Source organism: Muntiacus reevesi, chromosome 18 (assembly GCF_963930625.1).
Source record: "Muntiacus reevesi chromosome 18, mMunRee1.1, whole genome shotgun sequence".
NCBI classification, from domain to species: Eukaryota; Metazoa; Chordata; class Mammalia; order Artiodactyla; family Cervidae; genus Muntiacus; species Muntiacus reevesi.
Genome location: NC_089266.1, coordinates 14,887,687 through 14,914,919, shown reverse-complemented (window position 1 = coordinate 14,914,919; position 27,233 = coordinate 14,887,687). Strand labels below are relative to the sequence as shown.

Below are 27,233 nucleotides of genomic sequence, written 5' to 3'. Positions count from 1 at the left end.
TGTCATATTCTGTCATACTCTGAAATTAAACTGTCCTGTATGTTATTCCCTTGGGCACCGAGCTATCAGATTAACTCACTAATAAACTAATCTCTGCTATTATGCTAATAAAAGGGAAGTAGAAAACTTTTGAAGCAACTTGTGCATTTTAAGTAAGGCATTTGAGAGATGTCACCAGCCTTAATAGCTCAGTCGGTAAAGAATCTGCCTGCAGTGCAGGAGACCTGGGTTCGATTCCTGGGTCAGGAAGATCCCCTGGAGAAGGAAATGGCAACCCACTCCAGTATTCTTGCCTGGAGCATCCCATGGACAGAGGAGCCTGGCAGGTTACAGTCCATGGGGTCACAAGAGTCAGACATGACTTAGTGACTAAACCACCACCAACCTTTATAATCCAGCCTATTGATGCCTTTGATTGTTGAAATGTGAGGTTGATAGACAGTTGGGGGCCACCAGGTACCTTGTGCTGCTGTCCAGTTACTGCTTAGTATTTCTACATAGCTTTAAGCTAGCCCTGAATGAATCCCTGCTCTTTTTTCTCTGTTTCCTTTCCTGTTATCTCTGTTCTCATGGTATTGTTAACCTTCCCTCCCAAGGAACAGCTCTCAGATCAACATTTTGTTGTATGTATATGTAGTATTCCAACATAGAAATTAGAAGACTCTGCTGTCTTATTTTTAACTGTTCAACTAAAACGTTGTAAACTTTCACAAGTATTGAGCTGTGCAGCCTGATGAGGTTTGATTTGGAAGCCTATTTTGGGCTGACCTGATTTCCTCAAACTCAAGAGAATCAAATTTAGGCTGGAAGGAAGGGGGAAAAGTCTACTCAAGTCCTACCTGTACCTGTAGGAATAGTTGAGAACTTACTCGATTCTTTGTGGCCAGAGCTGAAATCTTACAATAAATGTTCTTTAATATTTTTAAAAATCATTTTTACTGTGTTGGTCAGCAGATTCCATGTTGGAGACTGGGTGCTCTAAAATCCACATCACAAAGCAGAGTGTCAGAGAAGAAGCAGCTTGTCAAAGGGCAGGGGGAAAAGAGGGCATTCTCCCTGTAAAGGAAAACTAATTTATGCTAGGGACTTGTACAGCCTGGCTTCTGGTAGAATGCTTAAGTCTGAAGTGACCACAGAATGGTGAGTTGAGGATTGTGGTGGTTTTATTTATTTGGTTTTTTAATCCACACAGGAGCCTCCCAGCAGGGTGACCCTTAACCTTCATCGTCACGGAAACACAAACTTGAAGTGACTACTTCTCAGAGCCATCGCAGGCATCCACAATAACCCCTTGAATAGGTGGATGGATTCTGCTTTCTAAAAGCAGGGATGAATTCAGCAAAGTGATAGATCATGGGAAGAAAAAAAAGGCTTGTGGAGTGAAGTCAGCCCTTAGGGTTTGGAAGAGTTAAAGCTGAGAGAAGAGAGATACACCAAACACCTTTTCCTAGCACGTGACCTTTAGTAGAATGACCTTCTGATATCATGATTTTGCTGTGATTTTCATTGATCTCTAGTAATTGCAGAAATTTTTCTCATTTGCTGATAAATATTTTCCCTCTTTATTTAAACCAGTTTCTAACTCCCTGTTAGAATCAAGAATAAATTTTATCAAGAATCAAATCTGAGATTCAAGAATAAATTTGAGACACAAAACTCAAAATAATAATGGAATATTATTATTATTATAGAATATTAATATATTATTCTAGTGAACCAGGTCATGGTTTCATAATATAATGCAAGGGGATACTGCATGAAACCTAATGTGTATCTTGGAATGTGTCCAGTTTGCCCATGCATAATGGGCATGGCACGCATGCCGTTAAACTTTACAGATTTGTTTCTCTCAGCATAGATGATAGAACCCACATCTATTAGTCAAATAGGTAAATTGTTCCCATTGCTAAAACTCTCGTATCTTCAAAGATGGGCAGCAGTAATGTGTTTTTTTTCCTTTTACAAGTCCGAAATCAAGTTTGGAAAAAGTTGGTAGTCAGAATTCTTCTCCAAACCTATTTAAAACTGAGAGCTATTTATTTTTACTGTCATATAAACTCATGTGAAGTTTGCTAAGTTAATAAATATATGGAGAAGTAGTCCTGCTTATAAAATGGAGAGAAGGCATCATTTTAGGACCTTGACAGGCATGCAGAAGGGCCAGCTAATGAAAACACAGAATGGACTTGTACTCTTGGTTTCTTGATAGGTTTGTAACAAAATACTTGATTTTGTTACAAAAATAATATTGCTTCGTATATCTAAATTATATATATATTTATGTATATATATTGCTTTTTTAAAGTGGATATGCCCAGTCTAGCAAATACTGGTTAAAGCAAATTCACCTAAGTAGTTGAGCAGAGAAATTTTAAGGGAGATTTCTGGTACTGAAAGTAGCATAGGAAATAGAGGCTCATTTGTCCTGCTAAATGAGTCTCTGAAGCAACACTGGCTGAATGAAAAGGTGGGAATCACACAGGCTCTCCTAGATTGTCAAACCAAGATCCATGGCAAAGCATTCAGGAGTTCCTGCCAGCTTAGTGGGATATGATAGCACTTTTTGTTTTTTGGTGTTTGGAGCAACTTCTTGGCTGTCTGCAGACTTTCAAAAGCAGCTGGAGCTCCACATTTCGTAAAATCAACACCAATGGCCTTCTGTTCGCCCAACCATAAGAACCCACAGCTGTAAGACATGTATTCACTGTGGCCATCGGCATATCCAGTTGCTTCTACCACCCAAATTTTGCTTCTAAGTGTCCACTTATTTCCACCTCTACTGACTGCACCCTAGGCTCTCACATGGACTGGTTTAGCGTCTTAATTGGTCTCCCTTTCAATCCATTCTCCACCAGCACCTGAAATGATTCTTAAGAATATAAATCAGACCATGTAACCTCCTGCTGAAAAATCCTTCAGTGGCTTCTTTTTGTGAAGAATAAAATCAAAGCCAGAGTCTTCAAAACCCTGTATTATATGAAGATAGCTTCTGCCTACCTCTCTAATGAAGTTCATTCATTCTCCCTGTTAGTCACAGTATTCTGGTCATAAATGGTCATCTATCATAATGGCCAGTTCCTAGAATTTGCTAAGCTCTCTTCTACCCCTGGCTCTTTGCGCTTAATAGATCCCTCCGTCTGGAGCGTGCTCTCCCTCTGTTATCACACAACATAATCTCTCACTCCTTCCAGTCTCAGCCTAACAGCTACCTCCTGAGACTTCCTCATGTCACATATCTAAGAAAGTCTTTCCTGGCTTTACTAGTCATAGCAATCTTCTTCCTTTCTAATCTTTTATCAATGTATTGTCTGTGAATACTTGTTTATTGTCCACTTTCCCTTCTAGAATGTGAGCGAGCTCCATGAGGACAAGAACCTTCCTATCACGCTCACCTTGGTGTTCCTAATGATTGATAGAGTTCCTGGGACACAGTCAGCACTCAGTAAATATTTTGTTTAACAGTGAATTAATGAGTGAACAAAGAAGTGATCAGTTCAGTTGCTGAGTCGTGTCCAACTCTTTGCAACCCCATGGACTGCAGCACTCCAGGCCTCCCTGTCCATCACCAACTTCCAGAGTTTACCCAAATTCATGTCCATTGAATCGGTGATGCCATCCAACCATCTCTCATCCTCTGTCGTCCCCTTCTCCTCCCACCTTCAATCTTTCCCAGCATCAGGATCTTTGCAAATGAGTCAGCTCTTCGAATCAGGTGGCCAAAGTACTGGAGTTTCAATTTCAACATCAGTCCTTCCAATGAACACCCAGGACTTATTTCCTTTAGGATGGACTGGTTGGATCTCCTTGCAGTCCAAGGGACTCTCAAGAGTCTTTTCCAACACCACAGTTCAAAAGACTCAATTCTTCGACACTCAGCTTTCTTTATAGTCCAGCTCTCACATCCATACACGACTACTGGGACAACCATAGCCTTGACTAGACGGACCTTTGTTGGCAAAGTGATGTCTCTGCTTTTTAATATGCTGTCTAGGTTGGTCATAACTTTCCTTCCAAGGAGTAAGCGTCTTTTAATTTCATGGCTGCAGTCACCACCTGCAGTGATTTCGAAGCCCAAAAAAATGAAGTCTGCCACTCTTTCAACTGTTTCCCCATATACATGCTACTAGTTTTATTTATTTTAAAAATTTGAAAAATTTTTGAAGAAAAATTTTGAAAATTTTCACACAGTTCAATATAATCCATCTTGTTCATCCTGTTACCATACATCAGGAGAAAACAAAGACATGCATGTCAGCACACATCCACTGAACATATATTAAGTAATATATTCAAGGCTCTGTGTTAAGCACTGCAGGGGATACACATGTGAGTAAGATAGATCTGTCTACCAGGACTTACAGGTTAGTGGTTTTAACAGACACATTTATAACCAGCTATAATTTAAGACAGAGTGCTGTACTAGAGGTACAAACAAAGAACTGAGGAACGTGGAGAAAGAAGAACTGATTGATCTTCCTCTGCCTGTTGTTGGTGTTTCAAACTATGACAGTTTGATTAAGTCATAACTCTTCTGCCTTATAAGCCCTGCCAACTGCCTGAAGACTTCATTGGCAGAGGAGAGGCAGAGAAATGTCCATTCTCCTAGGGCCAGTTCTGCCTTAATAGAACAGAAGAACATTAGGAAACCGTGGAGCCAACTGAGAGAAAGCAGCAGAGTTCTACCTGAGTTCTGTGTTTAAAAAGAAATTATGTCGTTCCTTCCATTTCTACAAAGGTACATCTTGGGCATACTTCTAGTCTCCTACTTCCCATCAGCTCTCTCATTCCCACCTTGAATGTGAAACAGCAAGACAAGCTGACTGGAAATGGATTTTGTATTCCAGTTCCATGAGAAAGCCACGAAAAGAGCATGCCAAGGCAGTTACTAACTGATAGGCTAAAGATGGAGGCAAGCATTTTGTAAAGATGTGGGTGCCACTTGCAACAGGCCGACTGACTGTAAGGCATCAACCCCCAGAGTTTGAGTGCAGGCAGAATTTTTAAGATGAAAAAGATCAGGATTGTCAGTCTGTTCTCAATATTTGAGTCATAGTCACATTCGTTTCACAGTTGATCAGTGGCAACAGAGATGCCTGCAAATTCAAGGCTGAATTGAGTAGTGAATTAGAAAGTGGATCTGGAAGTCTTTGTATTGCTCTTCCTCAAACCCATCTACTTGGTATTTATTTTCATGAAACATCTATTGAACTTTACTGTACACCAAGGACTATGCTATACACTAGAGAAACTTAGGTATTTAACATAACCCTTGACACTAAAGCCATTATCAAGGACAGTCAGCTACATAGCAACCAATAACAGTACCACAATACAAAGTACCATAGGAACCTAGACAAAGAGAAAGTAACTTTTCAGGGACTACCCTGGTGGCCCAGTGGTTAAGACCCACCTTGCAATGCAGGGAACATGGAGTCAAGTCCCCAGTCACTGTTCGGGGAACTAAGATCCCACATGCTGCAATACAACTTTTGAGCCCACGCACCCTGGAGCCCGCACCACAACTAGAGAGTTCATGCTCTGCAATCAAAGGTCCTGCACAATGCAGTGAAGATCCCACATGCTGCAACTAAGACCCAGTGCAGCCAAATAATTTTTTTTTTTTTAAAGAGAAAATAGTTTTTCAGAGCAAGTAACAGTCAAGTTCAGCCTTGAAGGATGAGTTGATTCCGTTTAGCTGCAGAGGAGCAGGAGAACACCATAGGGAGGCTAGAGAGCAGAATGGCAGGAGGAAAAGCAAGTTGAAGATATTAAGTGCCCTTGAGGAATTGTGAGAAGCCATAACTAGAAAATAAGACATGCAGTCAAAGAATGATAGGAAGTGTCACTAGGAAAAAAAGTCTCAAAAGTTTAAGACTTCTCGGTTTATTCTGTAGATAACAGGGAGTCTCTATAATTTTTGAGAAGAGAAGAGAGAGTGGTTAGATAAGTCTGATCAAGTGCAAAATAGCTCTGACAAGTAGTGTATGGAAGATGGGTTGCAGGAGAGACTGGGCAGGGAAACTAGTTACAGGTCTAGAACAGTAGTCTAGTTGAGAATTACTAAGACTGCAATGTGAGAACAGAGAGCTATGTAGACATTTTAGAGATACTCAAAAGCACCTGGTCTTTTTTTGTGTATGGGAGGTAAGGGTGGAGGAATCAAAAATGACTTCAGAACTTATCTTGGATGATGGAAAATAGTGAAGCTGCTGATCGACATAGAGCATTCCGAATGGGGGAAGACTTCTAGCATGAGTGAAGGCAGGAGGAAGAACAGGCTTCTGGAGAGAGGTGAGTCCTATTTTGGACATATTTATAATGAATTGCCTCCAGGGGAAGATGCACAAATGTGTTTAGAAATATGACCATGGAGAATAGGAAAAGAGAAAGTTGAAGGCATGAGGTTATGGATTGAGTAGTTACCAGCAAGTAACTGACAGTAGAAGCCATAGTAACTTAACAAGGTTATCCAGGTTAAAGAGCATAAAGCAGAAAGTTTGGATATATGGAAACAGAATAGGTTTTTTTTTTTTAACTGAAGTATAATTGCTTTATAGTGTTGTGTTAATTTCTGCTATACCAAGTATAGCAATACCTGCTATACCAGGCTTTAGATTGTACAGCCAAGTGATTCAGTTATACATATATATGCATTTGTTTTTATAGTCTTTTCCATTATGGTTTATCATAAGATATTAAATATAGTTCCCTATGCTATACAGCAGGACCTTGTTGTTTATCCATTCCGTGTACATTAGCTTGCATCTTCGAACCCCAGCCTTCCACTCCATCTGTTCACCAGCCTCTTCTCCATCGGCAGCCACACGTCTGTTCTCTATGTCTGTGCATCTGTTTCATGCATGCGGGCTAAATCACTTTATCGTGTCCGACTCTTTGTTACTCTAAGGACCCACCAGGCTCCTCTCTCCATGGACTTCTCCAGGCAAGGATACTGGAGTGGGTTGCCATGCCCTCCTCTGGGGGATCTTCTGTTTCATAAGTAGGTTCATTTCAGAATAGGTATATTTAAACACTAGAAGAAAATGGTGAGCAAAGTAATAATTTACAAGAGTAATATTACAGTTACAGAAACAAGAGAAAGTAATAAGGTTGTGAAATCAAAGATGAAGATTTTTCTGCTCTAGATCTGATGTGATGAATATAATTTCTGCCTATGTTCCATTAGCCAGAACTCGGTCACATAACCCCACTTGAATGTGAACACAAGGTCCCTGGCAAAGTAACTGCTTCCAACCAACCACCCTTGACTGTGGACAGGAGCACAGACCTTTTGTAGACAGGTATTCATCTCTGCCCTGTAATTCTAATCTCACTAGGTCTCTCCCTAAATAATTCCCACATGTACCTCTATAATATAAAGACATTCCACAGCAGCACATGTCATTTCAGCCCACACTGTAAGATAGCTAGGACAGGCTTTAGATTGTATATAGTTGCTCGCCAGCTGGCTGTCCCTGTTCCACTTTATCACATCCTAGCACCACACAGAAGAATATCAGAACACTTACGTGTTGTTTCTCTGAAATGCTGAAGTGTTGTATATTGAGTTTGCCCTCCCAGGAGCTGATGACATCTATGTGACCACACATAAGTGACTCTGACTAGAACAATGGAGGACCCTTCCATGCTGGAGATATTTGAGTACATTTGTTAGTACTACAGGTAGAGACTTTAAGATCACTTACTCTCTGGGTTGCTAAGTGACAATCTATTAGAAAAACAGACATAGTACCATTGTATAGTTGCGTAAAACTAAAACGGTTGTATAATAACTGTTAGGCAATTTCCAAACCAGTAAATGGGTGGAGGGTAGGGATGGTGATTCTTGCCTTAGAAAGCTTTACCTGAGAGACTCCACAGCTCTGAATTCTTTGAGGTACTAGGGCATCAGGTAAGAGCAGCTCCTCATTGTCTTATCATCTGTAGTTGTCCAAGGGTGAATATCACTTGTCTCTGATAATTCCATGTCAAGGGGCTGCTGAAGCCTGAAGCTGGAATTGAGATTGGATCTACCCTGTGTTGTGCTGGGTACGACCTTCCCTGCCTTTTGTTGGGAGAGAGGTGAGGGGAGAATGCTGGGGGAGGAATCTTCAACTCTGACATGTGATTGATTCTCTCCTAAAATATGTCAAAGCAAATCTGTCTTAAATGTAAGGCTTATATCCTCCTGAAAATCTCTGACGGACATGAGAAATTCATATTCCTCCTGTTAGCTTAAGTTTTACCTTACTTCTTAGGGTCTGGTTAGCTCTGTTCTTGTCCCCATTCTGTGCCTGAATTGACAGTACCGGGTTTTCCTGCACAGCTGACTGTGAATGGCACTCATCCCCAATCATTTTCCCCTGATCCCTGGGCTTCTCTTCTGGCTGTAAAGGTAGAGTGAAGTTAGGTGTGGAAGGGCAGAGATTGGCATTAAGGATAGGGTATCACGTTTCACCGTCCCGCACACTTTAAAACTCTGAGCACACAGTCATCCTCTTACGTGTTTGATGTCTTCTGTGATTGCTGTTCATTCCTTTAGTTTAGCACTGTGCTAGTGACTATGGAGGATATAGAAGAAATACAAAATACCTTCACCTAGTATCTCTCACTTGATTCCCACCCCAGGCCTGAGAGAGAAGTGTTACTCTCGGTCTTACAGAGAGGTTCGAAAGCTTGTCCAAAGCTGAAAGCTTGAAAGCGACAGAACTGGAATTTGACTTCATTTCAGGGATAAGGAAGCAATGTTGTGAATGCAGATAAGGAGTCTGCAAGGTGACTGAATCACAAAGTGACCTCATTACATAAACTATGTGGAAATCCTAATACTTCTACCCTCACCATGGCCACCGCTCACTGGTCTCTATAACCACATATGAGCTCACATGAAAGTCAATTTTTATCACCATCATCTGTAATTATAGGGGGAAACACAGTTGTGTTCAGTCATACGTAAAATGTCACATAGACTCTGGCTCTCTCTATTTCTTAACTGCTGTCTCCCAAAATGCTAATCAAAAAATGCCAAAATCAACAGTTGCCGATTTTGATTGTAAGAATTCAGATTGTGTACTATAAAAATGAACGTGCTCTTCTTTATGTTTTAATCTTATCAGTGTGGCAGTGGGGCAAGGTTTCAGAAGACCCTGGGTTCTCATCTCTTTATGTCCTAGCCACATGAGCTGGAGTCTGTTCTTCAGTCTTGCTGAGTCTCAGCCAGTCTACCACATTAGTAATGTTCACACCTGTGCCCATAGTAAAGGTGTACGGGGGAATCTAAATAAGTGCTGTAGTAATTTTGGAAACCATAGGTAGTGCACAAATGTACATTTGTACAAAAGGGGCTGTTATTCATTCACTCTGCAAGTATGAACTCCTGTTAGCTCAGAGAACATATGTGAAAAAGCATAGCTTCTGTCCTCAGTAGAATCTAGCAGGAAGACTGATGTGCAGACACACACAATGCATGGCTGTAGCAGGTGTGATGGTGGAGCGGTGTGCCGGATACGTCAGAGCCTCAAGGAAAGAACTGCTGACCCCATCTGGGGGACCAAAGAAGACTGCACAGAGGAGATGCTGTGAACTGAGGCTTGAAGACTGGGAAGTGGTTTGCCTGATGAGTTACAGGCAGAGGGAAAGCATGTTCGAAACTCTGATTTACTCCATCTGGAATTAGAAGTACAAGGTTAGGAGGTGAAGAAACAGATAAGGGACAGATTATGGGGAGGCTTTGAATACCATGTTTAGATTTACGATTTAGAGTTTAGAGTATGTATAGGAGGAAATATAAAGCCATTGAAGGATTTTGAGGGGATTTGATGAGGTTTCCACTGGATAGGTATTGGTACGAGGCAGGGAGGAGGCCGTGGCAAGAGTGAAGCTCTTGCAGTCATCTATGAGAGGTGATGTCCAGGGAGGAGAAAACGACTGCTTGGTGTCATGCCTGAGCAACTGGAGGTGTTTTTTTTTTTTTAATAAGCCTTAGGGGATTTGGTTTTAAGGGAAATCTTCAACTTCAAACGGCCATCGTTTGACAGGTCATTTGGAGATAGCGGAATCTGCCGGCAGCTAGAGAAGCAGAGTAAATCTCAGAGAGCCAAAGCTGGGAGTCGAGGTGAGGGCTGCCTCTGAAAGACGAGTAAATGGGGAATAGAGCAAAGAAGTTATGTAACTGAAGGGAAGTGGAAGAAAAGCACCAGGGTAGTGTCTTAGATGTCAAGAGAAGAGACAGTTTCAAGGGAAACAGTCCACAAGACCTAATGCTGAATGGAGAAGGAAAAAAAAGGAAAAACAAAAGATCAAAGGCAAAAAGAAAACCAATTAAGTGGCTGCTGGTGATCTTAGAGAATACTGAGGCTAGAAGTCAAAAGGAATAGGGCTCAGGAGTGAGCAGATAATAAGAAAAATAGGAATAAATGTAGACAAGCCCACATATAGACCCATTCAGACTGGGTTAGCCAGTGACATCGTAGTTTGTCAGAACAGTAAGGTATGAATGGGAATGCCAGCATGTAATGGAAATTGCTATTTTATTTTTCATGTCCTCAACACCATAAGCTTTGAGTCCAGTGAGCTGATCGGAATCATTCTTTCATGAATAATACAACAGCTTGTATCCAAAAAGAAGGAAACTACAGTTGTCACCATCTTTTCCTTGACCTGTGTGGCTTGCTGTTTCTCCTCGGTGCTTGATCAATAATAACAAAAGCAAGCACTGTCCTGTGGGTGGCTGCAATGCATGCTGGAAAGGTGCAGAGGCATCTTCCCAGGGTGTCTTGGTCACGGTGGTAAAGTGAAAGCACTGGGGCAGTCAGGTCTGTGTCTACCTGACAGCTCATGGCCTTGCCCTGAGCTTTTTCCTTAATCCTCATAGGCATGGGTTCTCCTTAATGGCCTGAAGCATAAATGATGGATCAGAGGCCTGTGTTCAGGAGTTCTTGTCTCTATGGACAATCAGAGATGAGTCATTTAAAGTAATAATTCTTATACCAGGGACGCTGCAATCCTTTCATTGTTAATAACCAGATAGGATTTTGAAAACTTAAGTTAGGGCGCTTTTATAAATGGTTCTCATTAACTTCTGTTAAAATAGCCTGTGAACTACACTGGGCTTTCAAGGGCTATGTAAATGTTCAGTAGCAATTTCTGGGTTTTGTGAGTGCAAAACAATTCCAGGCTCATACCTTCAGATGACAGGCTTCCCTGGTGGCTCAGCTGGTAAAGAATCTGCCTGCAATGTGGGAGACCTGGGTTCGATCCCTGAGTTGGGAAGATCCCCTGGAGAAGGGAACGGCTACCCACTCCAGTACTCTGACCTGGAAAATTCCATGGACTGCATAGTCCATGGGGTCTCAGAGTCGGACACGACTGAGCGACTTTCACTTTCACACTTACACCTTCAGATGACACTGATGATTCCATGCAGGATACAGTTGTCTGAGACATTCTCTCAATGAAGTAGCTCTCTTTCCTTTATGGTCAGCTTTATATAATCAAATAAGATGACCTGGTATCCACTGGAATCCAGAAATTCTATGAAGCCAAAGGTTAGAACATGGTAGAATTTCTTTTTGAAGCTTTATAGGATGATTCCCACCTAAGTGGGTAGCCGTTCCCTTCTCCAGGGGATCTTCCCCACCCACGGACTGAACCCAGGTCTCCTGCATTGCAAGCAGATTCTTTATCATCTGTGCCACCAGGGAAGCCCACCTAAGTAAGATGGCGGCTATCTCATTTTCTGTTCTCCAGGTTCTTTACTGAAACTTTATATTTATGAAGGAAGAAAGGAAGGACTTGTTTGTTTTTTCAGTCTTCAGTTTTAGACATCTTCAAATGTTAAACCTGGCAGCATAGCCAATGTTAATTGTGAGAGAAGATCTTCCGGTAGACATTTGGGCCTTCTCTCGAGTAGATGTCACCAACAAAAAATTCAGTTGCTGTTTTTCCTTCTGTTTGATGAATTCGTTGGGCTTGAAACTGAGATCACAGTTTGATTTCCCTCCTTTGTGACACTCCCAAGTGAAAGGAGTAAAAGCTGGGTTATCAGTGGCACACAGAACTCTGCTGACTGCTCACCTGATGGGGAGTAGGAGACAGTTGTCGCTCTGCAGTGTTACAGTTCCCACAGACTATAGCAGGGTGGTAAGAGGGCAGAACCCGGAAGTGACCCAGTGTCCTTCGTTTAATGTCTAATCTTGCTTTGTGAAGAGTTTATTGAGAATTTTTATGTGCCATACACAATGTTTGGCACTGTGGAGAACATAAGCAACTCAAGATTTCTGTCATAAATGTAAATAAAGAGATATACAACCCTGTATTCATACATATACTTCACATGTATACACATATATTAATACATTCACTTACACTTAAAAGAGTATATCATTAGGGTACTTCAAGCTGGAAGAAATAAAAAACATCAACTCAAATGGATTAAGCAGTAAGGAAATTTATCACTTCATATAACAAGGAGTCCAAAATTAGGACAGATTCCGACACTATACAGTTCAGGCCCAGGCTCCATGTTTTGTCAGTTCTCTTAGCTTAGCCTCTCTGTTGGATTGGTCTTCAAACCAGCTGAGTGTGTGATTACAAGAGGCCTGTGGCATTTCTGAGCATCGTGGGCAGATAAGACAATGTGCAGAGGCAGAGAGAAGGGTTTTCTGTTTCATGAACAGATTGGAGATTTGTTGGCAAGCAGATAGGGGCTGGGAATGATTGCTGTCAAGAAGCTTACAGTCTAGTAGAGGAGAGGGCTTGTAATAGTGTGGTAAACCCTGTTCTAAAGGTTTATACAGCCTATGATGTAGCACCAGAGAGAGTACTCCCTTCTCAGCTGGAGAAAAAAAAAAATGCTAAAGAGAAGGAATAGAGGCTTGGTAGAGGCTGATCAGAGAAGACTTCCCTTGAGGAGGTTTTTAGTGCAGTTTGGGACCCACTGAGTTTAAGGTGCCATTGGACCTCTAGGTAGAGAAATCCAGTAGGCAGTTGGATGTACATTCAGCTAAAACTGAGACATCTAGATAGAGGAAAAGGTAACAGGGTTTGCTACTGCTACTGCTAAGTCACTTCAGTCATGTCCGACTCTGTGCGACCCCATCCCTGGGATTCTCCAGGCTAGAACACAGGGTTTAGGTGGTGGCAGAGGCTCTGAGGATGGATGAGCTAATCCAGAGGACAGACTGGGACCAAAAACAAGATCCTGAGGAAGCAACACTGACATTTAAAGCATGGGTGAAATAAGAGGAGTTGACAGAGACAGAAAATAAAAATGGATCTTTTAATGCCATCTGTGTGTGGGAAGGGTGTAAGCCAACTAGAAGCGACATTTTATGATATTCACACGTGTGATTTGGGTAAAGGACCAGGAAAAGCTCAGAACCTTTCAGAACCATGACTTGCCCAGGAGCAGGTGCCCTTCCCTAAGAAGTTGGGTGAACAAAACAGAGTTTCACTGGAGGTATGGCTCGATGTGAACAGTCCTCCACCCACAGGAGAGTTGGAGCATTAAATTTCCTAAAATGAGTCTCTCTCTTGCAGGAGTGGTCACACATTACTTGCCTTCTGGTTTTCCCGCCAAGAGGGAAAACTAAACCGACAGCAGACAATTGAACTGGGACATCACATCCTCAAAGCACACATTTTTAAGGTAATTAAAGAAGTTGGAGGCGTTTTTCTTTCCATTTCCAGCAGGCATTCCTTTAGCACTGTGTGTATGAAGCTGCCTGCTATGTCAATGTGGTCCCTGAGATTAGTTTGTTGCAGAGTTGGTCCATCTCCTAAAATGTCTGGCCTGTTCCTCCCTAGGACTTTGGAAAGAAAACCACATTTGTCATCTCCCAGTTCAGTGGATTGCTAGGCTTTCTAGGAAATGTACATGTATAATCATTTAGGTAAGAGGCATATAGTCATGTATACTTCATACATCAGAGGTCCCCGACCTCTGGGATCTAATGCCTGATGAGCTGAGGTAGAGCTGATATAATAATAATAGAAATAAAGTACACAATAAATTTAATGTGCTCGAATCATCCCAAAACCATTCTCCCCACCCCAATCAGTGGAAAAACTGTCTTCCCCAAAACCAGCCCCTGGTGCCAAAAGGCTGGGAACCACTGTCATGTGACCTGCCATCTCCTGAGAATAGTCATACAGCATTAGTTATAGGTTTTCACAGTATTTTTTAAAAGTCTCTGAGAACAGTTACTCTTTCCGTGTTCTTATAATTGTCTTGATGATGATTTTAATATCCCTGGTGCTGTGAATTTCAAACTCTCTCTCTAGAACCAGCTGTAACCTTCCTTTAAGCTACTCTCCCCATTCTGTTTTGAAATTATAATCCCAGTTTTTCCCCTGAGTCGTTTCAAAACTTTTAAGAACTCTAAGCATCAGCTTTCTTTCTTCCAGCATCCACACAGCTGGGATGGAGATCCCATTTGTTTGTTTATTCAGTGCTTGCTGAGGCATTGTACTTGGGATACAAAAATCAAAAGTATATACAGCCCCTAATCTCAAGGAATTTATAGTCTAGATAGCAGTTGTGGGACAGAGCACAGAAGTTGAGGAAGAAATTTGTTCTCCTGGTTTTTGTAGTCTGCAGTTTGCTATTGCATCTGCCACCTCCAATCCCAGTCTCTTCAGACCAATTTTGCTGCCTCTAGACTGAGAAATGCAGGGATTTTAAATAGTCCTCTGGCTTGGACTTCCCCCCAGAGATACTATTAAAGATAAAACAGTTCTCTTCAGAGAGAAAACAGCATGAAGGGCAACTTTAAGAGCCTAACGAATTCTCCCCAGCATATAAGCACATAGCTGGGGAAGGCTTTTCATCAGATGGACAGAATTGAAGCCTACAGTGGCAAGTCCTATATTTGAATCATAATTGTCTATCTAACAAATCCCTGTACCCAGAAATGACCTTACCCAGTGACCTTACTTAATGGGAGCAGAGTGAGACTATTTTAACAGGCAAGGTGTCTCATTCCTTCTTCAAGTGGACCAAAAAGTGCCTGCCACTTCTACAGACTCTGAGGTGATTATCCTTCAGTTACATGGGAAAATAGCTTCGGTATTAAGCATCATGACTTTAATCACTTAAGCTTTTAGCATCACCTTCTGCCTGGGATCAGATGCCAAAAAGTTGATGCCTGTCTGTATGCCCTGCACCCTAAAATAAATACCACATGAAACAGATAAATGATATGATATTTCATTTGATCCCAGGTGACTATATCCAATACATGGACACCAATGTTTACTTATTTTTTTTAGATCCCTATGACTTGTTTATTTTATAACTGAAAGTGTGTATCTCCTAATCCCTTTACCCATTTCATCTTCCCCTCAGCCTTCTCCTTCCTGGCAGCCACCAGCCTGTCATGGAGACCTGCACTTAAATCGTACACTCCTGTCATTGACACAGCGTTATCTTATTTTGCTGCAGACGACATGGTCGCCTGAGATATGACTGGCTCCCTGTGTGTTTCAGGCCATAAATACTAGGGTGTATAATGTGTGGTGATGACATGACTGTAAACTGAAGAATGTGGACTTGGACCATGGTTTCCCTAATGCTGCACTTTTCAGGGTCCTTTAAATGCAGGGTGCTCCCTACTGATTGACTTTACCTTCTCCCAGACTGCTAGAATTCTCAGTTCCTATCAGCTGAGTGTCATGAAAAGGCAGAGACAGACTCAGTGCTTATAATCAGCACCACTTAGAATCGCCAGTCAGCAGTAACATATAGTCCAGTTTATATTTCTTTCCAATTAGTTTTAAATTTCCCTTATTTTACCTTTGTTCATGAAGAATTGCATATGATGTCATTAATTACCTTAAAAAATAAGGTTGGGGGTCTGTAATTCCGGATATTTGGTATATTTATACAGTTATATAATTATTACCACTATTAGTACATTTCCATCACCTTAAAAATAAACCTGATGGACCTCCCTGGTGTTCCAAGTTAAGAATCTGCCTGCCAGTGCAGGGGACATGGGTTCTAGCCCTGGTCCAGGAAGATCCCACATGATGCAGAGCAACTAAGCCCACACTCTGCAGCTAGAGAAGGCACCACAATGAGAAGCCTGAGTTCCACAATTGGAGACTAGCCCCAGCTTGCCACAACTAGAGCAAGCCCTCGTGGCAGAAAAGACCCAGCCCAGCCATAAATAAATAAACATTTTTTTAAAGAGAAAGAAGAGAGTAAAAGTCTGTTCTGTACATCTGTGTCTCTTTTTCTGTTTTGCATATAGGGTTATCGTTACCATCTTTTTAAATTGCATATATATGCGTTAGTATACTGTATTGGTCTTTATCTTTCTGGCTTACTCCACTCTAGGGATGGGATGGAGAGGGAGGCGGGAGGGGGAATCGGGATGGGGAACACATGTAGATCCATGGCTGATTCATATCAATGTATAGCAAAAACCACTACAATAAAAAGAAAAGAAAGAAAAAAGATAATAAAAAAATAAATAAAAAGAAAGAAGAGAGAGGTATTGAGTAGGTTTGTTGTCACAGACTGCTGAGGTAGATACAGTTTAGTTAGCTTGTTCCTACAGGACCAGTCTATGTCCCCCTCAGTAGACTGGCTTTGTTATGCCAGATAGCATTAGAGCAAGACTCTATTCTCATTTGTTAGTATCACAAACCTTGAGGCTCATAACTTACTGCCGAGGGTACTTTTTAGCTGGGCTGATCCCTTAATTGTGTCTCTGTTTCTTTTTCAGGGTTTGAGTAAAAAAGTTGGCGTATCATCCTCCATCCTCCAAGGCCTCTGGATCTCCTACAGCACAGAAGGTCTGTCCATGGCATTGGCATCTTTACGAAATCTCTATACACCAAATATAAAGGTAAGTGCATCTAAGTTACAGGCAGATTGAAGAATTAACTATGAAAACATAAAACTCAGAGGACATTTAAGGAGTTATTTGATTGATCTTTGACTCTTTTATTAATTAACCTTTTATTAATAGTTTGATATATTTTAAATTGTTACATTTTATTCTGTGAGTTGAAAACCAAACCTGTTGATCTTCTAGATGAGTCTGATTTACAGAATAAGCCCTGCTCCTTCTAGGGAGTAAAGCATTCTTAGATCACTTTTTTTTCAATAGAAGTTCTTCTGACCAACAGTTCACTTAGTGGAGACTGCACTACAGTATGGGTGGTGTTTACTCTAGTTCCTGGTAGTTTGTATAAAGGAGACATGTCACATCCCTTTCCAAAGGCAAGGTATTAAAAAAGGAACAAATAAAGATTTTAACATAAAGAAGTTACCCAGTGTTTCTGGGCACTTATCGAGGGGTCCTAGGTGATTTAAGGCTTCCCAGGTGGTGCTAGTGGTAAAGAACCTGCCTGCCAATGCAGGAAATGTAAAAGATGCATGTTCAATCCCTGGGTCGGGGAGATTCCCTGGAGGGGAATACATGGCAACCCATCCCAGTGTTCTTGCCTGGAGAATCCCATGGACAGAGGAGTCTGGTGGACTGTGGTCTGTAGGGTGACAAAGAATTGGACACGACTGAAGCAACTCAGCATGCATGCATGCAGATGACTTAAGAAAAGGTGACTGATAGGATATAACTGATATATTTGTGAGTATCATTTCTGTTTGTTTTCTTATGACTAGGTCAGCCGACTGCTGATTTTGGGAGGTGCCAACATTAATTACCGGACAGAAGTTTTGAATAATGCTCCAATTCTGTGTGTCCAGTCTCACCTCGGTTACACAGAAATGGTGGCCCTGCTCTTGGAGTTTGGGGCCAACGTGGATGCCTCCTCTGAAAGCGGCCTGACCCCCCTGGGCTATGCCGCGGCGGCAGGCTTCCTGAGCATCGTGGTGCTGCTGTGCAAGAAACGGGCCAAGGTAACTGCTGCCCGGCACTGCGGCTGGTTCTTCCCTCCTGTGTCTTTCTTCCCGTCTCAGACTCGTCCTTATCGCCTGTGTTGCCTGAGTGTAGGTAGAATATGCCTCAGATCCTATTAGGAAGCAGATCAAAGGAAGAACTGGCTCTGATTACATCCTACTGTTTGCCTGCTTGCCCTGGGCCAGTTCCAGGCTCCCTCTGGACACAGTTCTAAAACTTTTGAGAGATGCTTAGGAAACCGCATTTATCAGCAGCCACAAAAAGTCCCTCGCTCACAACTAAGAAATTCTCTCCTGAACTCAGAGTGAGGAAAGTGGAGTCGGGGAGCAAAGAGTCTGCACTGTGAGGTCTAATCTGAATGGCGCCTGCGAACTCTCAGCCTTTCATGTTAGTCGTGGACGTAAGAGCAGAGACCAGGCACCCTCATCTACCCTTGGAGGCACCCCTGTAGACATCTGAGATGACTGTCTGACCAGAAGCACTCAAAAGGGTTTCTGTTAGTGTATTTTGATTCTCTCAAAACATTTCTTTAAAATATATTTGCTTTATAGTACCTCAAGAGTCACTGATAATGATAAAACTCATTTTCAAAATATTGATGGGAAAAAAAAAATTACCAGGGGGCTTCCCTGGTAGCTCAGTGGTGAAGAATCCACCAGCCAATACAGGAGACACGGGTTCAATCCCCAGTCCGGGAAGATCCCACATGCTGCAGAGCCCCTCAGCCCATGTGCCAGAACTACTGAGCTTGTGCCCTAGAGCCTAGGAATCACAACCACCGAGCCCATGCGTTGCAGTTGCTGAAGCCTGTGCACCCTAGAACCCACCCTCCATAATAAGAGAAGTCACTGCAATGACGAGCCCATGCACCACCACTGGAGAATGGCTCCTGCTCTCGCCGCAACTAGAGAAGAGCCCACACAGCAGTGAGGACCCAGCACAGTGAAAGATAAAATTTTTAAAAATAAGCATTTTTTAAAAAGGAGAAATGCTGGTCTCAAAAATGTAGACATCTATGGAACATTTTATTTCCATTCTGAAAACAAACCCAGGATTTTGGTGGGTTTGCAGTGAACTGTAAATAATGTGCAACCCTGACTAGTCATTGGAAGGACTGATGCTATAGCTGAAGCACCAATACTTTGGCCACTTGATGCAAAGAGCCGACTCAATGGAAAAGACCCTGATGCTGGGAAAGATTGAAGGCAAAAGGAGAAAATGGCGGCAGATGATGAGATAGTCAGATAGCATCACTGACTCAATGGACATGAACTTGAGCAAACTCCAGGAGATAGTGAAGGACTGGGAAGCCTGGCATGCTGCAGTCCATGGGGTCATAAAGAGTCAGACACGATTTAGCCACTGAACAATAACATAAATGACCTAATTCTGAGGTGTCCAGTGTTCTTACCAGGGAAGAATTGGGTCTGTCTCCCAAGACTCTTTTGAGAGCTGGGACCTGGGGACCTCAGGGAAATCCCTGAGCTGTAAATGCTAACTGTGACACAGAAATGGCCCACCTGTAATGTCCTTGTCATTTGGATAAACACCTCTAGAAACAGCATAACTTACTATCATTATCAGCCTTGTTATTATTGCTATAAATTCATATTCTAATCTCAGCTATGTCTTTCCTGTTGCTCAGCTATCATTTTATTTCTCATTTTCCCCAGAGCAGATACATAAGTCATCTATGATCTTCTTCAGACCCTGTCAAAACTCTTTTGCCCTCCTACAGTTACCAAGATTGTGTTTATCTCACTGTTCCTCTATCTCAAAACTCTGTTAATCCTTACAAACTTACTTTACTTCTGCCTCAGAGAAGGCAGTGTTTACCTTCTTTATCAAAATTATTGCCTCCTGTATATATATATGTATGTATATACATATACATATCAAAATTATTGCCTCCTGTATATATATGTATGTATATACATATATATGCATATACATATATAGGCACATATACACAAATATACATATGTATACACACACATAGGCTGCACCACAAGGCTTTTGGGATGTTAGTTCTCCAACCAGGATTGAACCTGTGACCCCTGCAGTGGAAGGATGGAGTCCTAACCACTGGACCACCAGGGAATTTCCCACCTGTATTTTTTAATCTCTGTATGTTGCTCTTTCGCTAACATCATTTCATTCTCTTTCTAAATTCATGCTTCATTTCTTCTTAGTTTCTACAAACCTACAAATGTCTTCTCTAACCCTAAAAGAGAGACTTTCCTCTCTCCTAACCAGAAACCACTATCCCATCTCTTCCCGCCCACATCCACTGAGCCTGTCCTAAGAGTCCTCTCTACTTGCTACCACTGCTTCCTTACTGCTCCTTAACCTCTTACAGTCTGGCTTCCATGAGAGAGGGGAAGCAAGTCATCAAAATCGTAAACTTTGGCGTCAAGCACAATGTGATCAAAGCCTGCGTTGACGCTTGCTTTCTATGAGGGCTTGGACAAGTCATTTGACCCCTTTCAGCCTCACTTTGTTCATCTAGAAAAAGGATGAAGAGCACCTTGCACACAGTAGGCATTCAGTAAACATTTGCTATTTGGATGGCTGGATGGAACTAAAGCTGGAGAGAAACAGATGCAGAACTTAGGCTTCACTTGCTCTAATGAACACTGGAACATACCTTGCCCACATGCCAGGAGAGGCTGTTCATCTATTGAGACTTGTGGCTAGGGACCCTCTGGTAGCTTGTTCTTAATCAGGCTCCTCTTTCAGCCTAAACCTGTAACCAACACCACAACTGTAAAAACTGCTGCTGGAACGTAGTCTAGCATTAAGTTCCAAGTCCTTCCAGCCATTTTGGCCAAATCGTCAAGGTTCCACCCTCCCATTGGAAGAAAGAAGTGGCATCTGCCAGAACTTAGTGGTTAACTGTGTGATTCATGACATGAGATACTTTGCTTCTTTGGAACACCAGAAAATTTAAGCTTCAAGATGTTTTTCTTCCCTTTCATGATTTCAAAGACAGTGTTTTGTGCCAGTAGAGCTTATAAGCCTTTCAGATTTGAGTCTGAAAAGACCTATTTGAGGACAAAGGAGAGTGTACCTCAGGAAAGCAAAGCTGGAGTTTGGGGTAATTGGGGGATATTTTTGGTTTCTTTTGATGTGAAAACAAAAGCCTGACGTTATACAAAGAGAGTCTCCCCAGAGGAGCATCTGCCAGAGTTGTAGCTCAGTGAAGATCTAGCCTGAGTAAGAGAATATCACCTGAATATTCTCAGAAAGTGGTCCAAGGAATATGGGAGAGGGTGAATCTTCGTGGTCCAGGCTGCACTCACTGTGCAGTGAGTGGATGAAACGAGACTGGGGAGGCAGCCACAGGCTTTTTCACACAGGTTTCTCTGTCCCCTCCGCAGGTGGATCACTTAGATAAGAATGGGCAGTGCGCCCTGGTCCATGCCGCACTCCGAGGTCATCTGGAGGTCGTCAAGTTTCTAATTCAGTGTGACTGGACGATGGCAGGCCAGCAGCAGGGGGTGTTTAAGAAGAGCCATGCCATCCAGCAGGCCCTCATCGCTGCAGCCAGCATGGGTTACACTGAGGTAAGAAAGCAGCCAACAAGGCTTGGTTTGTTTTTCGTTTTTTTCAAGCTATGTCTTAAAGGAAACCAGGGAGAAAATAGTTGCATTATTACAAAATTGCCAGGTTAATATGAAGTAGCTTTTTGGTCATTGGTCTGAGAAATAGGGAGATGCCAGGGTACCTAGGATGATGTTGGAAAGGACCTTGGGAATTATCTAATCTGATTCCTCCTCATCTTCCACCCCTGTTTAACAGACAATGACACTGACTGAGCTTGGGGGTTATTTCTTGACCTTTGTTCATATGGGTGGGCAGAGTGGAATAGGGAGTTGGAATATCAGAAGGACCAGGTTTGAAGCTCAGCTTTCCTCCACATTGGTTTTGGGCAATGTAACTCATCTCTTAGAACCTTAGTCTCCCACCAGTATAGTGAGGCTTTCTAATAAATTCTTTTTCATAAGGTTGATATGAAAGGTGCCTTGTAAACTGTTAAACACTGTGTAGATGGTATTTTTGCTAAGTTATTTATTAATAAAAGTAATGTAGTGGCACAATATGTGGAATTGGTAGTGTGCTAGGAAATGTTTAACAGCCAGCCTTGGAGAGGGGAGTAGAATGCAGACGGAGTGTTTTGTGTGTGTGTGTGTGTACATACAGATTTAAATTTATTATAAATTTACTGATATAAAAAAACACGTCACACACAGTTTACAAGTAATAATGAATTGTGTAATACTCTTAATTGAATGCTTTTGTCAATTTTTGCTAAATTTATATCCATACCCAACCCTGTGGTTACAACTCAATTGTGGTTTGATAAATGAAACTGCACCCGTTTGCTCTTTTCCCAATAATTTTGTCTTTAAATCTGGTGTGTGATTCACTGTCAAACTACATTTCACCCTCATACAAATTATATTCATTAAACTGGAACCTCTTTCAGCTTTGGCACTAAATCAAATCCTGATCTGCAGAATTTGCCAATTTCCAGAGTATAGAGTTTGAGCAAACTCCAGGAGATAGTGAAGGACAGGGAAGCCTGGCATGCTGCAGTCCATGGGGTCACAAAGAGTCAGACACAATTTAGCAAGTGAACTACAACAGCAAATACCCCCACCATGACTGATTTCAAGCTACCTACACTGAACACAGAGGAGCACACCATTATGTAGAATTGCCACCATGCAGACGCAGTCAATATAAATAACCTCACAAGCATAGGTAATAGTAAAATGTAATTTAATAATTAGGGGGTTATGAGATTTTATATTTTAACCTATTGATGTAGTTTCTTTCATTATTATTTAATTTTTTTAATTTTTTTTCTCTGGTGCTTGGTTTGTGGGATCTTAGTTCCCTGACCAGGGATCAAACCTGGGCCCTGGCAATGAGAGCACTGAGTCTTAACCACTGGGCCACCAGGGAATTCCCATCATTGCTATTTAATTGTTTTTAAATCCCTCCCTGTTATTTAGTTTTAAATAAACAGCTTTGTTTGACAACCAGCTTGCAAAACTCTGAAAATTGAAGAGTCAGCTTTCATGGGCCAGGACAAGCTGGTTCACACTGCATGGGATGCTTCAGTGAGACAGCCACCTCTTCCACTGACCTGATATGTCCCCAAGGGAATATTAAGTAAAATTGGAACTTTTACTATCTGTGGAAGGTTGTTTAGCACTCCTTACAGTCAGATTCCTGAAAACAGAGCTATCACTTGCCTTTGTTGTTAGCAGCTTTTCTCCTTTCACTGTCCCCAAACAGTCCTTGTAATTCCAAGAGATAAAAAAAGAAGATAATAGCTGTACTCTAAAAAAGTACAGGCCCTCAGTTTTCTCCATATTTATTTTCTACTTTTTGCTTATTGATTTTTTTTCTGTTTATTTCTGGTAGTTTTATTAGGAGGAAGAGGGATTGCTTTTTTAACTCAATGTGATAACTGTGTAATTTTTAAAAGTCACATACTGTATAAATTAATTGTGTTCAAGGGAGACATGTAAACTGTACCTGGTAGAATGAATGCTCTTCTTGGCAGCTTTGCACTCTTTTGTGAGGACAATCTGTTCTGACGCCTATGGTGTGCAAGAGAGAGAGTGGCACTGGGTTATCCAGCTATCTTCCAACCTCACAGGTTCACAGTATCAGTGTATAGTTTTCCACCTGAACTTCGAGCTGACACAACTTCTTGTTTCAGATTGTCTCCTACCTACTTGATCTTCCAGAAAAAGATGAAGAGGAGGTGGAGCGAGCACAGATCAACAGCTTTGACAGTCTCTGGGGAGAGACAGGTACCTCTCGTGGACAGCTTTTTCTTCTCACGAATGTACTGTTTGGAGACACTCTGCATCTCACTCCCAGGTGTTCTCTCTGCCAGACCTTTGGCAGGCTCTGTCTTATGGCTCTTGTACTGGAGACCAATTCAGCCAAAGTAAAAAGTCAAGCAATTTCCTTCTTTCAATCCTCTCTCCCTTTGGATGCACCATGCCATTAGCCCTGGAGTCTTCTTTCAAACAAAACTTTCCCCGGTCTTGTTTCCAAATATTTTAAAAGACTGAAAGTTTCCTCCCAGTGTGCCAAACCAGAACAGAAAATAGTTGTGGACTTTATGTGTGTGTGTGAGAGAGAGATCCTTGTAGTAGTTAGGAATAAATATTTCCCCTGTAATCATAAACCAAGAAGTTAAATTTTTATGGACACCTCCAGCTTAATGAACCAAGTGTTACCATGGTAGAGGGAGTGGTACCTGACCTGATTAAACTGATACATCACGAGAGCAATTGGTATCAGGGCGCAAAATGAAGGTCCTGCCCCCCATAGGGTACAGCCCTGCACAATCTCTCTCCATCTGTAGCAAAGCTATTTCTATATTGCTTGGTACTTACTCCATAAACAGAAGCATCTTCCTTGTGTCCTTTGCAGGAAATGTTTGTTGTCTTTCCCCCAAGTCTAAACTGGAACATCTGGAAAAACATTAGTAACCTTTTATGTGTTTTTATGAAACCAGGGCAGTGAAAACTGTAGTGTCGCCACAGAAATGTGTTATATTTGCCAGGAGAAGGAGACCAGCATTGAGACGGCCCATTTAGGGAGGATATTTTACTAAACAAGAAGGGGGATACATTTTGGTTTGGGTCAGAATGTTATTAAAAATCAAAGAAGATGCTTGAATTCACTCCAAATTTATAATTACCTATTGAACTGGGATGTTTCCACAATGGCAAAAATCTTACATGGGTTTCATGGCTTCCTCAACACCGTGTGGAATGGTCCAAAGCTCAGGAATTTGCTTCTCAAGCAATCCTTCCCTCTGTCAGAGCCAAAGGGAGCAGATGCCAGGCAGCTGCAGCTTAAGAGCCCGTGACAGATTAAAGGAAAATGTGCAGCTGGAAACAGCTGCTGTCTCTGGGGCTCCACCCTGAGGGAAGCCAGAGGACACACTGAGGGGAAGGGGCTGGCCGGGACAACGGCCGTGGTGTCCCGAGACCCGGAGCTGTGGGAGGGGCATGATGGTTCAGGCCCCATCAGTGCAGCCTCCCAGCACAACGCAGCCATCCCCCCAGAGTCTCCCGTTCTAAGCCACGCGTGTGTGACCACTGTGGAGGGCAACAAAAGTAGCGGCCCAGTGGTGATAATGGGCAGAAATTACAGACTAACAATCGCCTGCCAATGCAAGAGACTTAAGAGACTTGGGTTCAGTCCCTGGGTCGAGAAGATCTCCTGGAGGAAAGCATGGCAATCCACTCCAGTATTTCTGCCTGGAAAATCCCATGGACAGAGGAGCCTGGCTGGCTACATACAGTCCATGGGGTCGCAGAGTCAGACATGACTGAAGCAGCTTAGCTCGCAATCATAGTGATGACTATCACACATATTCTAGTGCTGTCCTTGAAGGAATTCCTTCAGAACGTTCAAAAAGGGTGTGAACTCAGACCTTTTGGGGGGAATTAACCCTGAAATGGAGTTTTAACAAGAAAAGTAACTTCCTGAAAAGGAAATTTAAACCATACTACATCCATTGCCAAAAGTAAAAAAACATACAATTTAAAAAAAAACAAACACAACTCTTGTAAAAATTATGAAGAGAGGAACAAGATCAGTGGTTGCTAGGTGTTGGGGAAAATGGGAAAGGGTGAATAGGTGGAGCACAAGGATTTGAGGGGCAGTTAAAAAACACTTCATTTGATACTGTAACAGTAGATACAGGTTATTATACATTTGTCCACACTCACAGGATGTGCAACACCAAGAGGGAGCCCTAATGCAATCGATGGACTTTGGGGTGATTATGACGCATCAGTGTAGCTTCATCAGTTGTGACAAGTGGGCAGCTCTGGTTGGGGTGTGTACAAATGTGGGGGCAGTGGTGGGGGAGTTTCTGCATCTTCCCCTCAGTTTTCTTAGCCCATTAAACTGCTCTAAAACAACAACAACAAAGGGCCTGAACTAAGTGGAAGACTTACTTTTATTGATATGAATTTCTTATTAGAGTAAAACTTTATGGCCTCAGGACTTTTAAAATATTTCCTGCATTAAAGTGTGTAATAAAGTTTGTTATATTAATTTTCTTAATAGGTACCATATCTCAAGATTGTATAAAAAATTAATTTCATGTCAGTTTGTTTGTGGTCAGAATTGTGTTGTGCTTAATTTGATACTTAGCTGCACTAATTTCAGCATTATAAACATAAGATGTTATTTAAATGAGTTAGAATGAAACGCATTTGTCGTATAATTTGTAGAGCTATAAAGTTATTCGACTTCAGAAAACTTTCTGAAAAATCATGTCTTCGATGTGTAAGGCATGTCTGTGGAACTCACCACTGATGTAGAATAGGCTCTAGTTGCTTTTCTCCTGACTGTGCTCAGCTGCTCAGTCGTGTCTGACCCTTTGTGACCCCGTGGATTACAGCCCGCCAGGCTCCTCTGTCCATGGGATCTTACAGGCGAGAAGACTGGAATGGGTTGCCATTCCCTTCTCCAGGGGATCTTCCCAGCCCGGGGATAGAACCAGAGTCTCTTGCATCTCCTACACTGGCAGGCAGACTCTTTACCACTAGCACCACCATCTACAGTGATGGCTTTACCAAGTATCCATGTTTCTTTCTAACTTATAGCACATAGTCGTTTAAAATTTATCATAGCCCTTTGACTCGTGTGTCCTCCAATGGCAAAGTCTTATATGTTTCCCTTAAGTAGAGAGTGAAAGTATGTGACCTGCAGCCAGCTGGTTAGGGTCTTATATCTGCAACCCTGGCCTCAACACACAATATGTATTAATACATATTTGCTTAAATATGGTGGTCATGAAGTTTCCAACAGTTTGTATCATTTACTATATTACTGTATAGCCATTATTTTATGTACCATTCCAAAAAGAAAAACTCTCTGCCTATTAAACTGACAGAGTTCTTTATTATCACATCAATTATAAGACACATCCTGACTTCGAGATGTTAAAATGCAGAGGGAAGAAAGTGCCTCTTAGAGTCAATGAAATACATCCTAGCATAGAGTGAAATATTTTTTGAGATGTAATTTTTACATATCAGATTTTCTAAAAGCAGATCACTAGAATATTCTGTTTTCATCCTACTTCTATGGCCTTTTTGTCCTTCCAAAGAGCGTCTGCCTACATCGAGCTTTTACCGTCTGACTGACCCCCTCCCATCCTGCAGGGTTTTCACAGATTTCTTATAGAATTACACAGAAGACCAACACTTAAGGTGACAAGATTGTTCACTGGTCCCTCCTCTGCTCTGTCTCAACACAAAACCAGCATTAAAAAGCTTCTAACAACTCTGGAGAACCTGAGCCATCCCA

The 27,233-nt window shown here is 41.9% G+C and overlaps 1 protein-coding gene across 3 annotated transcripts in view; it reads left to right on the top strand.

Annotated features, from left to right (window-relative positions):
- The window catches only part of TANC2 (tetratricopeptide repeat, ankyrin repeat and coiled-coil containing 2), a 373,034-nt gene that overhangs the window by 319,032 nt on the left and 26,769 nt on the right, over positions 1-27,233 (top strand). For all 3 annotated transcript variants that reach the window (XM_065909779.1, XM_065909778.1, XM_065909776.1), the window contains 5 exons: positions 13,540-13,648; positions 16,731-16,853; positions 17,633-17,869; positions 21,251-21,436; positions 23,608-23,701. In XM_065909779.1, coding sequence (XP_065765851.1) covers positions 13,540-13,648; positions 16,731-16,853; positions 17,633-17,869; positions 21,251-21,436; positions 23,608-23,701 — 749 coding nt within the window. The remainder of the gene's footprint in view (positions 1-13,539; positions 13,649-16,730; positions 16,854-17,632; positions 17,870-21,250; positions 21,437-23,607; positions 23,702-27,233) is intronic.